The sequence below is a fragment of the Lonchura striata genome, chromosome 23, assembly GCF_050655825.1.
Source record: "Lonchura striata isolate lonStrDom1 chromosome 23, ASM5065582v1, whole genome shotgun sequence".
Lineage (NCBI taxonomy): Eukaryota > Metazoa > Chordata > Aves > Passeriformes > Estrildidae > Lonchura > Lonchura striata.
This window is the reverse complement of record NC_140725.1, coordinates 1490754-1504565: the sequence shown is the minus strand read 5'-3', so window position 1 is coordinate 1504565 and position 13812 is coordinate 1490754. Positions and strand designations below refer to the sequence as shown.

General features: G+C 52.1%; 1 protein-coding gene across 4 annotated transcripts in view; it reads left to right on the top strand.

Moving 5' to 3' along the window:
* Positions 1–1808: 1808 nt before the first annotated feature.
* Positions 1809–13812, top strand: part of GRHL3 (grainyhead like transcription factor 3) — a 33268-nt gene continuing 21264 nt past the window's right edge. The window contains exon 1 of one of the 4 annotated variants that reach the window (XM_085559583.1): positions 1809–1935. In XM_085559583.1, the coding sequence (XP_085415709.1) occupies positions 1844–1935 (92 nt within the window). In that variant the 5' untranslated portion in view covers positions 1809–1843. Of the gene's footprint in view, positions 1936–12053; positions 12228–12546; positions 12816–13812 lie in introns of those variants that run through there. The other 3 variants (XM_085559582.1, XM_085559581.1, XM_085559580.1) reach the window with 3 other exon arrangements.

Sequence of the window (13812 nt, the reverse complement as noted above, 5' to 3'; positions counted from 1 at the left end):
CACATCCATTTTGCCATCCTTCAAAAACTTTTCCTCCACACCTTTCTGCATCCCAGCCCAAGCTGGTTATGATCTTGTTCCCCCACTGGGTGGCTGCTCATGTGTTTATTTGCAAAACTGGATGGAGGTCTTTTAAGAGGAAGATATTTTCATTTAATTCCCATCTGTCCTTGCTCCAAAGAGAGGCAGAAGGAGGATCTGAGGATTTTTCCCCCAGTCCCCCAGCCAGAATCTGAAAACAGGAGTTGTTATCTTGGCTCTGCTGCTCTCTCAGCTTTGACTCTGTTTTCCCAGTTATCCATAGAATCAGTAATTGATAAATATCCCAGGGATGCTGGAATCTTTAATTAGGTAGAGCATTTCCAACATGGAGCTCTCTGAGGCAGAGCTCACTTCTATTGTCCAGAGAATAAAATATTCTGGAGAAAGCCCTGGCTCATCCCAAGAGAGAAGGACTAAAGGGATGGGGATCAATTCCTTTGAACCACAGACTCCCAGGGGATTTGCATGGCTTCTGCAGATGGTAACTGGGAAAAGGAAGGTTCTTGTCAGTTGTCTTGAACTGGTTTTATAGACAAGAATGGAAAAATTACAGAGCTCCTCACCTGAGAGAGGTTGAAAACTCCTGATGGCTGGAAATGGGTCAACACTGGGTGGAAGAAGTCAACAAAGACTTGCTCCAACTTTCATGTACGTTCCTTTGTGACTGTACCCCTGTGGGGTGTTCAGGGATGGGTCAGCTCCCGAGAATAATCCTGGAACTGGTGAATTTTAAGGAGCTCTGATTTTAATTCATATAGTTTAGTTTCTGTGGTTTACATCAAAAGACACCAAAATGCTGGGAAAACCTCTGGAGCAGCCACACCTCAGTTTTGAGCAGGGCAGTTCATTCACACTCCTCCCGAGCTCTTCCTTTTAAGCTGTAGTAATTGTTTTAATAAACAAAACAGTTTTCTTTCCAGAGCATTCTGCCCTTTTAGCTGCCAGTCCCTTACTGTGTTTCCCTATGCTATGATTTGTTTTGGTTTTCCTTCCTCTGACTTAGTTTTTAGATTTTTTATTGAGTTTGAGGTGGTTTTTTGGGAGTCCAGGCCTTTCTCAGAGACATTCACGGCCCTCAGCTCTCCAAATCCTTCATCTGGACACCCAAATAGGGCAGGGAGCTCTAAAAATGGGGAATTGCTATTTACCCACCATACATGCACAAATTGATATTTCTGTGTCCAAGTGCAGCTTCTTGGATATGTAACTGCTTAGGTGTATATTTAATTTCTCTTTCAAACACTCCAGCATTTCCTTCTGCCACTTTCACTCGCTGCAAATTAGGGTCAGTGTAATTAAACGGCATCTTCAGCGCAAACTGCTATGAGCAAGGAGAGAATTCGGTTTATTGCCTGTGTGCTGTGCTGGGGTCGTTGACTTTGCTGCATATTTGGGATATTTGCTGGTCTCGGTGTAGGAAATACCTGCCCAAAGCCAACCCCAGCGGGGCAGCGGGAAGGTGCCACCACCGCAGCCCCGCGCGGTGCTGACGAGCGAATTCCAGACGGAGCTTGGAGAAGTGATGATTAATTCCCAGCAGTCCCAGAGAGGAAATTATCCTCGTTAAATCAATCCCGGCGAATTTCAGCCCTTGCATAAAAGGCAGCCTAATTGCCGTGGTGAATGGAGGATGGAGTGCGGGACAGTGACAGGAAGTTCACACACGCTTGGCACTGTCATTAGCGATTGCACAAGAGCCTGACATGTTTACTCACCCGGCCAATAACATGTTTGTGCTCCCTCTTGCTTTGGCTTTTTTGACCTTTAATTGCAGCGGGAAGGGGGAAAACCTCCAGCCTCGATGCCCAGGTCTCTGCCGGGTCCTTGGCAGGTGTTCAGCCCCAATTCCACGGAGCAAAGACCCGCGTCTGCCTCAGTGCTGGAGAGCACCAGGTGGGGTTTGTTGTTATTTCCACCCCCATTCCCAGTTTTCCATTCCCAATTTTCCATTCCCAGTTTCCATTCCCAGTTCCCAGTTCCCATCCCCATTCCCATTCCCAGTTGTTCTTCATCTGTGACATCAAAACGTTCACCAATTTGTCCACCCCGCCCTCCTTTGTCACTAATCCCGGGATGGGGCTGGAGATCCCAAATTCCCCTTCGGGCCAATTTGTCCACCCTGCCCTCCTTTGTCACTAATCCCGGGATGGGGCTGGACATCCCTTGGGACACAAGGCGCAGCTCTCCCCGAGCCTTTCCCAGGCACGGGGCAGCAGACATCGAGTTTGTTGGCTGCGTTGGTGATTTCCAGCCACGGCATCCATCGGAGTTCAGCCTGTGGAGCAGAAAAGCAGCCGAGGAATGATGCAGAGAGTGGTTTGAGCTCCGGGACTCAGCGGGCTGCAATTGGGTCAGGTAGGGGACGAAAGGGGTGACCGGTGTCCCTTCCCGCTGGGGACAGCAGTGGAGCTGCCTCGGGCTCTCTGCTGGTGTTAATTCGGGCTGGATGAAGATTTTCCATCCCCCTCTGGATTGGGGATTTGTCGGTGTCCAGGCAGAGTGCAGAGGGTTGTGTGTGGTCCCTGGCGCTTTATGGGACTTGGGTAAACAGCCGTGGCTTTGTTGTGTCCTGAATAGGAAAGTTAGCCCCAAATTAGCGCTAATGTGAGGTCTTTTAACCCTCACCGGAGGTCTTTTGAGAAATCATAATAGAGCCGAGCAGGAGTCAGCCCAGCCACTCACAGACCCCTGCAAGATTGACAAAGTGCACCATTATGGTGCTGAGATGAGGTCAAAAATGTAAATACTGCCAGAGCAATGGAGAAGAACCTTCCTCCTGCTGGGCTGATTATTCCCAGAACAGGTGCTGCTCCCAAATCCCCGTGCAGAGGCCACAAGCTCCCCGTGTTATTCCTACAGGGGAATTTAAAGTGAATTGGAGCCGGGCTGAGCATCTCTCCAAGCAGAGATTTCCTTGACACAATGGAAGGTCAGAGCAGCTCTTCCTCCTTTCATTGTCCAGCCTGGAAACAAGAGCTATAATTGCCATGGACAGGAACGGTGCGATGGGATGGGATGGGATGGGATGGGATGGGATGGGATGGGATGGGATGGGATGGGATGGGATGGGATGGGATGGGATGGGATGGGATGGGATGGGATGGGATGGGATGGGATGGGATCAGTGGGATGGGATCAGTGGGATGGGATTCAGGGGAGGATCTCCAGCCTGCCTGGCTCCCAGGCTGGGGGAGCAGAGCTGGTCCTGATGTCTGATGTGGGGTCTGTACACGGAGGGATTTGATTCTGAGCAGATTCCACCCAGGCTGAAAGCTGTGGTGATTTTTGGGACTAAAATCCCCTTTAGGAAGGAATTGTTCCCTGGGAGGGTGAAGAGGCCCTGGCACAGCTGTGGCTGCCCCTGGATCCCTGGCAGTGCCCAAGGCCAGGCTGGATGGGGCTTGGAGCAGCCTGGGATAGAGGAAGGTGTCCCTGAGAGTGCTGGGAAGAGAACACATGCTAAAAATGGAGCATTCAATGGGATCAGAGGAGATGGAGATCAATCAACCCAGGCCCCTGGAGCCTTTATCTGTGCAGCAAAGCAAAGAACGAAGCCTTACCCAGCCAGCTCCTTCCAATACTAAACACATTTAAAGCTTCTGTACCATTGAGACCCATACTTTGAGCCCAAAAGCAGGGAAACCTTGTCCCCTCTTTCCTGGTGAAAAGCTGGCAGTGCTTCCCTGAGTGCCAGTGAGCTCCCCAGTCCCAGCCATCCCAGGAGCATTCTCCAGGCTGTTGTTGGGAAATCCTTCCCTGCCAAGCAGGACCGGAAGCTCCGGATCCCTTCCCATCTGGAAAGGCAATCAGACCAAATGCCAAGCCCAGGGGGCAAAATTTCAGTCTTGGTGCCAGTCTAGCTTATTACATATCTGGGTTCTGCAGCCTGCTCGACTTTCATCATGTAATTTACTTGCTTCTCAACATCCCTGCAGTTATTAAAAGCGCCGTGCTGGGATCTGCCACCCAAGGTTTCTCTAATTGGTACATCTGCCTTTCGGGGCCACTCGGGGATTGTTTTACAGCCTCCCCTGGGGCCAGAATTCCATCTGGGTTCCTGGTAGCCAGGGGGGCTGCCCGGGGTCCCTGGGGCTGGAGATCACAGGGACAAGGATCAGATACTGCAGGGATGGGCTCTGGAGCAATGTCAGCCAGATGTCACGCTGGGGTCAAGGGGAGAGCTCCGAGTACCCTCACCTGCACTGCCAGGGGCACTTTGTCCTTGTGTGGAAGGAAAGGACAATCCCCACTCCAGGATTCCCCTGGGGAAGGCTCACAGGGCCCTGCACTGCCCTGCCTGGCCTTGTCTGCACTGAAGGTTCAGGGCTGGACTCCCCAAAGGGCCTCTCACAGGATGGGATTCAGTAGCTGGGAGCAAGGGAAGCTCCTCAGGCCGTGCTGTGTTCCCCATCCCTGGTCCTGGGCAAGGTTGTGCCATCAATCCCATCCCTGGAATGCAAAGGCAGTGCACACCTAAGGCAGGGAATGTCCCATTCCTGAGCACCTTCAGGTGCAGGGACCCAAATGCACACACAGGCAGGCCAGGTGGGAGCCTCAGGTCTCATTTCTCTGATCTTTTATCCAAGAATGGATAAAATACATTGAAAATCTTACAGCAAGGCTTCCAGCAACCGTCTGGCATCCTTTATCTGGGCCCAGTCTTCAACTTTGCCCCTCTACTGAGCTCTGAAGGTGTTGTATTCTCTCAGGTTGCATTCTTCTGATTTATCCTAAAATGATTTCATTCTGTGCTGAAAATCAGAGCAGCAGGCACTGCTTTCACTGGCAGTGATTAATCCTAAAGCTGCTGTCAGAGCTCACAGGAAAAGGTCTCACTGTCAAAGCCATAAATCCTCCAGGTTCAGGTGAAATCTGAGCTTCCTTTTGTGCTTTTTTAGGACTCAGCTGTGCTCGGGTTTTGGCCAGGAGCAGTTCCTGCTGCAGCAGAGACACAGTTTGTGCTGGTGCAGCCTAATTTGTTTGATCTAGCTTCAAACTGGGGTGAAAATGCATTGCTAAAAGTCACATCTCCCCCAGTGGTTTGCGTGGGTGAGGAGACACTCAGGGTAGGCAAATTTTCCTCAGACTGAAATGAAATTACTCCCAGCAGGGTCAGGGCTGCGAATCCCATGGGAGCCCCGGGGGTGGCTCCTGTCCTAGGGCTCCGTGTGGGACTGCCCAAACAGGCCTGGCACCAGAACAGGCTCAGGGGTGCTGGGAGGCAGAGCCCGGGCACAGGGACATGAACAGGGGGAGTTTGGGGCTCCTGTCCCCACTGCAGGGCCTTGCACACAGCCCTTGGCAGCAGATCCTCAAATCCCAAAGGGCAGCTCCGAGCTCTGCTCCCTGTGGCACCTTGGGAAGGGCTGGAGCTGGGCCAGGAGAGGTTTAGGTTGGATTTTAGGGATTTCAGCACTGCCCAGGCTCCCCAGGGATGGGCACAGACATCCCTGAGGCTGCCAGAGCTCCAGGGATGTTTGGACAGCACTGCAGGGATGCCCAGGGTGGGGTTTTTGTAGGGCCAGGGACTCTGTGATCCTTCATCCCTTCCAGCTTGGGATATTCTATCATTTTATCCTCCCTGAATATCACTGATGCAGATAAATCAGGTTTTCCATTCCAAATGGTCCCACCTGGCCATCAGCGTGGGGAAAACACGACAGTGTCAGCTCAGAAGGGAGGCAGGTGCTCAGATCACAGAGTAAAAGTGTTGATTGATTTATTTAACAAAGCCCAGGCAACAGTTGGTTTTGTAAGACCCATGCGCTTCTTGCAGGAGACATTTTCTCAGAGGAAGGAAAATCCCCAGGCCCCGAGGGCCAGCAGCTCCCTTGTGCTCCCTGGGACATTCTTGGTGCATCTCTGGAAATGTTGCAAAACACCTGTTATTTTTCCACTCCATGGAATAACTGGTACCTTGCAGTGAACTTTCTCTTAATCCCAAAACAACAGCCTGCCCCAAGAAGCAAATTCCAGCCCTGCAGAGGCCGAAAAATCTAAATTTACCTTCTGGATTTGCTGTGCAGGAAGTCTCTTGGCTTGTACATTTGACCTACATGCTGGGCAAGCCAAAAACAATCCAATAAGTTCCTGCAAGCTTGGGTTAGAGTTGTTATCTGAGCAGGTGATGCTCTGATAGGATTTGGACTTGGGTTTCATTTCAAATGGGAGATTTTTCACTGTAGATGTTGGGTTCTGGCCTGGCCAGGGACACGAAGCAGCAGGAGCAGGTGGAGTGAGTCAGGGCTGAGTGGGTCTTTCTTTGGGATCAAATAGGACAGACAGGTGCCAGCGAGGCAGCTGGGCTGGCCCAGCAGCAGAGGGTGGGGCACATGGACCACCCTGGGCTCCTTGCTGTGTTTGGGGCAGAGGTGCTGGGGGGGCTCCAGCTCTGGCAGGAGCCACCAGGGCACAGCCTGGGGTCCCTGCAGCTTTTGGGCTCTGGTGCCAGCAGGAGATGGGCTCAGGTGTGTGGGGCTGCCTGGGTCCCACCTCAGGCAGGGCTGGATGCAGCTCAGCGTGGATGGAGGCAGCTGGAATGACTCCAGAGTCACTCCCTGATAAATCTTTCCCTGAGCTGGGCCCAGCCAGAGCCACTGGCTCCCCGTGCTGGCACACAAAGGGACACACTGCAGCAGCTCCCTTGAACCAGGAGATAAACCCCAAAAGTTTCCCTGTTCTCCAGCCCAGAACTGTTAATTTTTACTGTTAATTTTTACAGGAGGCTTCAGCCCTGCTTGGCCTTTGCTGCATCAGCCACATTCTGTCCCTGCAGGATTTTGGGGGGCTGGTGGCTGCAGCTGGCAGGACAAAGCCCCTGGGGGGAAGGAGCAGGACCAAGAGATCTGCAAAGGGAAATCCAACCCCTCCATGCCTGGAGAGAGCTGAGAGCTCCAAGGACTGGAGCTTCTCCAGGGGGCCTGGCCAGGAGTGGGGCCAGGAGGGGTCCCAGGACAGCTCTGACTCACAGGAAGCCTTTGGGCTTCCCAGTTTGCTCCCTGGGAATGAAATTCAGTTCCCACAGGTGCTGTCCCCAGCCTCTCCCCTGCCTCTGCCTTCACCTTTTCATTTGAATGCTTCAGGAGCCCGGGGTGTCTCCAAACCAGGCCTGGCATCCAAGCGTGGAATGCCAATTCCAGGGACAATTTCCGACTCAAATCAAGATTGTGGAGCCGTCTTCTTCCTCTGCTCTGTAAGTAATCAGGTCCCACAGGTGTTTTCTCAAGCTGTTGTGGGAAAGTCAGCTCCTGCAAAGTGCTGAGGCAGAGAAAGGAAGGATGAGTTCTTCTGTGTGCCCATTCTGGCCACCCCAAAACATCCCCTGGTCCAGTATCCCATGAGTGATTCAGATGAGTAATGACAGGTGTAGAGCTGAAGTGAGAAATAATTAAAATTGGCAGTGCTTTGATGAGTCCAATACTGACCAGCACAGCACTAATGTGTCCTGAGCCCTGGTTCTGCTTGGAAACCACAAGCCAGGTCCTTGCTAGGTGGAGGATTGGCTTTAAAATTGCTTCACTTTGTGGGGTGTGTGAGGGAGTTATTTTCCTTTCTGTCTCTTCATTCCTGAGCCTGTAGAAATTGGGGTTTGGAGTGTTTTGCAATGGTCCTGAAGGAAGGAGATTTTTGTGTAGAGAACACTTTCACATGATGGGATGATTACAGGAAGCCAGGCTTGAAGAGGCAACTAAATAAACTAATAACAGCAAGTATCAGCAGATTTGAGATGAAACCAGGGAGGCTGGCAGGGCTGAGATGTTATTAGTTCCAGATGTTGCTCACAGATAAATATCTCTGGCCTGAGCTTTTCTAATTACTGACAGAAACTGAGCTGTCACGTAAAGATGCCTCTCAAGGCTCCCTGAGCACATTCATTATGGTCCAGGGAGGACTGAGATCCATTCATATTTCCTTTCTCTTCATTTGTTACTCAGGAATTTGCTGAATGAAACCCTATTTTTGTGCTGTGCTCAGATTTTGGGATCATCAGCTGGGGAGCAGACACAGGATCCAAACCCTCTGGAGCCTGAACCTGAGCCCAGCTGTGCTGCTGGGATCTGCCACACTCCTGATAAGGGAAATTTATTCTGAGCAGCCCAGGACACCTCTGCCAGTGGCATTTCCATATCTGTGCTCAGCCAGGGCTGATCAAGGAGGAGTGGAGTCAACTGAGGTGCCCGAGCCCAAGCTCATCTCTGCTGCAGCGTCACTGCCTGACATCAGATAACTTCCTCAGGGGAGGCAGCTTTGATCAGGCTGCAGCACTGGGGGAAATGGTTGGGAGCAATCCCCGATGTTTTGCATCTGGTCCATTTTCAAAACTGTTTTCGTGTTTTGAAAGTTTCTCTCGGGGAGGAATGGCAGCGCCGAGGAAGTGCGGGCCCAGCCCTGAGCCCTTCCTGGTGCTGCTGGCATCACTGCCAGCACCTCCTGCTCCTGCCATGGGGATCACTGCGGGGGAATGCAGCTCCTGGGTGTTTTCCAGGAGGAAATGTGTGTTTGGAGTTGCAGGTGTGAGGCAGCAGGTGGGAGGGAAGCCCTGGGAGCTGGGTATGTGCTCCCTGGTGGGTGCTGGGGTCAGAAAACGAAGTTTCCACAGGGCCAGGCTGAAATTCCTGTTAGAAAGGAACAGTTCTCTGTGAAACCTTCTCCTGGCTCCTTCCCTGTGCATGTTTAGAGCTGAACATCACGGGAAGCCTGGGCAGCAACCTGGGCTGGAATGGGGAACGTCCTTGTGACATCTCCAGGCAGCTCCCTCCTCTGGCAGAGCAAACTGGGACGGGCTCTTCCCCCTTCCCTGCTGCCTTTGGGCTGGCAGCTCCGGGGAGAGCATGCACAGAAAAGTGAAGCTTCTTCAGCAGGAGAAGGTGGCTGGGCTGGGGGTCATGTTTGTTTGTTTAACTGGAGCTGCCTGCCCTGCAGTCCCTCAGCTGGGTCAGTTGTTTGCAACCCAAACTCGTTACTGAGTGAGAACTGGTAGAACTCGCTGAGGACAACAGGAATTTTCCTAAAGCCCCCTGGGCTACAACAGATAATAACAAACTGGCCTGACTCTATTAAAAAGACATTTAAGCATCGGGTCACATTGTTTAGTGGTACTGGGATCCAGCAGAGCCAGGTGGATTCCCAGGAATCCTGCAGATAGAGGCTGGAAAACTGGTGGGAAAGGGCCAGTGAGGGGTTCATCCCTCTTGATTTCTCCACAAAGCCAAATGCTCCTTCTCCTTTGCCTCATTATTCCTTGTGGAGCTCTGCTGTGCCTGGCTGTGCAAACAGAGGTGAGGGCAGCACTGCCAGGCTGAGCCTTGCAGCCCAAGGAAGTTTCTGTTCATCTTTTTGTTCTGCCTTCTCGGGGAAAAGGCTCTGGGAGACACAGGGAGCCTCTCTGGGAGGGATGATCTGGTTTGGATATCAAAGGATTGAATGGCACAAGGTGTGTTTTTTTCCTGGAAAAGCACCTGAAGCAGCCCCATCTCACTTTAACCTGCTCCAGGCTGCTTCCTCGTGCTCGGTATTAATTGCTGAAGTGTTTTAATAACCCTTGGTCAAAGACAAGTGCAATTCCTGGCACATCACAGGACAGCTGGGAAGGATGTTTGACAGCTGTCAGTGGGAAAAGCTGTGTATCCTAAAGGGATTAGAGTCCTTGCTTTGAAGTTCCTTACAAGTTACACAGCAGAGAAGCCAGACTGGGAACAGGGAACGGCTCAGGTGAGGCCACACCACAAATGGGTGGCAGAGGGAGAACCAGGAGCATTGGGGTGTCAGGGCCACGCTGCTCCTGGGGTGAGTTAAACATCCAGGGGCAGCCCCAGCTGCCTCTGCAGGGCTGGGGATGCTCTGGGTGCTGCTGTGTCCCCCACGAAACGCAGCTCATCCCAGGCTGCCCCTGGATGTTTAAAGAGGGTTTAACAAGCCAAACACAAGAGCAACCCTGTTGCCTTAGAGAGGGTGTAGCTGTGAGCAAAATTTGGCCCTCTCTTTTAGACTTTGCAGTTTGTCTTGCCTGCTGCATGCTTTATTTTTAGAGCATCATAAAAGGCTTTTGTTCCAGGGTATATTTAACAGGGGAGTGGAGGGGAAGTGGGAGGGTTTTGTTCACAGAGAATGTATCTCTTAGTCTCTTTCTTCTATCCCACCCCCTCACCAGATACTCTGGGAGGGTGGAGTAAAACTGGAAAAAAAAAAAAAGAAAAGAAAAGGAGAGAAAATAATAATTAGAAATCCTGAAATCATATTCAAAGGGATTGTCTGGGCGTCCAGGCCTGGAGGCCTCCGAGGCGCCACAAAACTCCCATTATCACAAAAAAGACACAAAAGGTGCCCAAAGGATGGAAGAGGCAGGACAGGGGTGGTCCTGTCTGGCAGGAGCAGTGCCCAGTGACACAGCACCGGGCTGGGCTGGTCCTGAGCCTGCTCGCAGGGGTGGCACGGGGGTGGCACTGGGGCTTTGCCAGCTGAGTCCAGGGTCTGCAGGGTTTGTTCTCCTCCTGTGCCCTGTCCTGGGGGAGCTGGCAGCACCAGCCCTGCTGCCCTGCAAGGGGCTGAGCCTGAAAGGCTGAACCAAATCCAGAGGTGGCACAGGGCACCTTTCACTGAGACAAAACCCGGCCCTGCTCAGCTCTGCCAGACACATTTCTGTCTCTCTTTTCTCTGTCAGGGCTTTTCCCCACAGAGGTCAGAGCCCTGTCCTTCCCCTGCCTGCTCTGGCTCGGGCAGTGTTTTCTCCTCCTTCACTTTTGTTGTTGGAGTCTGTAAAGGTTGGAAGAAACTCGGAAATCCCCCGAGGGGATGTTGCAGCTCTGCAATAACCGGAGCCAGTGAAATCCTCTCTGCCTGGATGGGGTAAAGGACAAGGACTCAGCGCTGCCTCTGCGGGCACCACGAACTCGGCAGGGCTTCGTTAATCTGGAGATACAATCAGAGTCTTGATCAACTGCTGCCACAGCTCAGAGCTGTCCTTGGCTTAACAGGACACAGCCCTGCCCTGCCAGGGGGCTGGCACTGGGTGATCTCCGAGGTCCCTTCAACCCTACCCACCCCACGATTCTCCATGCCTTCTTTCAGCTTTTGGGTGTTGCTGTCCCCTGCTCCTGGTGTTCTCCAGCAGTCCCCAGTGCAGCTTGCATTGCTCCAATCCTTTGGTTTTCATTCCCAGGAGCAGCCTTTGCCCAGCCCTGGATCCCGGCAGGCGGAGCCCAGCACGTCCTGGAGTTATCAGCAGATACCCCAGGGTCACTCCTCGTCCTGAGCCAGCAGCCAGGGAGGTGTTGGACCCAAATTAAGGAGCTCTGTGCTCACAGGTGCCTGTGTGGACTCAACTCCTGCCTGCCCCGCTGGGCTGGGAGCCCCTGTGTCCCCAGGGAGAGCCACACTCAGTGCTGGCTGTCACCTCAGAGCTGTGGCATCTCCAGAGCTGTGACATCTCCAGAGCTGTGGCCCCTCCAGAGCTGTGACCCCTCCAGAGCTGTGGCACCCCCAGAGCTGTGGCACCCCCAGAGCTGTGACCCCTCCAGAGCTGTGGCACCTCCAGAGCTGTGGCCCCTCCAGAGCTGTGACATCTCCAAAGCTGTGGCACCTCCAGAGCTGTGGCACCTCCAGAGCTGTGACATCTCCAAAGCTGTGACACCTCCAGAGCTGTGTCACCTCCAGAGCTGTGACCCCTCCAGAGCTGTGTCACCTCCAGAGCTGTGGCACCTCCAGAGCTGTGACCCCTCCAGAGCTGTGACCCCTCCAGAGCTGTGACCCCTCCAAAGCTGTGGCACCCCCAGAGCTGTGGCACCTCCAGAGCCGTGGCACCTCCAGAGCCGTGGCACCTCCAGAGCCGTGCAGGGCAGGAGCTGAGCGGGGCAGGCAGGAGGGAGGCACGATGGAGGGGTGAGAACAAGGGGTGGAAGCCTTTCTTTTTCCCTTTGTTTTAAGGCTTGTATCAACTTGCCTGGCAAAATCCTCTCCTGCCTTCCAAATCCAGTCACCGTGAGTCACGGCTGAGCCCATCCTCTGCCTCCTCATTGCAACACGGATGACAGAAACCATCCAGCAAGAGGGCTTGAATCCCTGATGAGTTTTGTTCTATTGCACAAACCTTTTCCCCGTGCAGGGGAGTTGCTGCAGAGCTGTTGCCTGGGTGGTATTCCCGCAGCCCCTTCCCAAACCTCCTGCTGGAATAACATTCACAGAAAAAGGTAATCCCACGAGTTAGCCCTGCTCCTGACAGATCCAGAGCGGTGCAAGGGCTCCCTGAGCCAGGATATTTAGGGAATGACTTCGTACCTAAAGTTAGGAGGGTTAAGGTTCATTTTTTAAGAGGGAGGAAAGAAAACCTCCTCGTGGTTCTGGAGTGAGCGGCTGAGAGGAGGCGAGGAGAGGCAGGAAAGGGTTTTCCTGTCAGTCCAACTCCCACGGAGGAATGAGAGGAAACTTTCTCCTTCCCTAATTCATATTTCGAGTGTATTTATATACAAAAAACCAGCAAAGGATGAGAAGCACCCCCCAGCTCCGTAGAAATACCAACTCCTTAGCATGGCAAGCACATGCCCCAAACTGAAACTCATTCTCCGCGGAGCCGAATCCGCGTTCCGCCCCTTTCCGCCGCGCCGGCAGGGACAGGGTTACTGCACCTGTCTGGGTGTACCTGTCCCAGGGCACCTGTGCGGGCAGCCAATCGCGGCGCTGCCGCCCCACCTGTGCGGCCGCTGCCATAAATCCAACACCTGGCGGGCGATGCCGGGCGCGGAGCGGCTGCGGAGCGCGGCGATGTCCGGAGAGCTGCAGTAAGTGCGCGATCCCTCCCTGTCCCCCCGGGCTCCTCCGCGCAGGCCGGGCGGGAAGCTCTGCCTCGTTCTCTGAGCTGCAGGGGAAAAATCGCTCCTTTCCATTCGGGACTTGTTGAAAATCACCATCCTGGTTGCTTTTTTTTTTTTATCCCAAACTGACGCATGGGGGTTTATGTCTAAAGAGGAGCTGCTCTGCCTCTGTCCAACAAAATCGAACAGCAGCTCCAGGAATCTGCTTTAATTCTATATCTATTCCAACAAAATCTAACAGCAGCTGCAGGAATCTGCTTTAATTCTATATCTATTCCAACAAAATCTAACAGCAGCTGCAGGAATCTGGTTTAATTCTATATCTATTCCAACAAAATCTAACAGCAGCTCCAGGAATCTGGTTTAATTCTATATCTATTCCAACAAAATTGAACAGCAGCTCCAGGAATCTGCTTTAATTCTATATCTATTCCAACAAAATCTAACAGCAGCTGCAGGAATCTGCTTTAATTCTATATCTATTCCAACAAAATCTAACAGCAGCTGCAGGAATCTGCTTTAATTCTATATCTATTCCAACAAAATCTAACAGCAGCTCCAGGAATCTGGTTTAATTCTATATCTATTCCAACAAAATTGAACAGCAGCTCCAGGAATCTGCTTTAATTCTATATCTATTCCAACAAAATCTAACAGCAGCTGCAGGAATCTGGTTTAATTCTATATCTATTCCAACAAAATCTAACAGCAGCTCCAGGAATCTGGTTTGATTTTATATCTATTCCAACAAAATCGAACAGCAGCTGCAGGAATCTGGTTTGATTTTATATCTATTTATATACCTTCCAAAGTATTTAGCAGTCTCTAGTTTCTAGGGGTGGGGATTGTTGTGTGTCTTTTTTGTTGTTTTTGTTGAGAGTTTTATGATTTTTTGTTGGCTGGTTGGTTTGTTTGGGTGGAGGAGTTTTTTTCTTTCTTTGGGTTTTTGTTTGTTTGGGGGTTT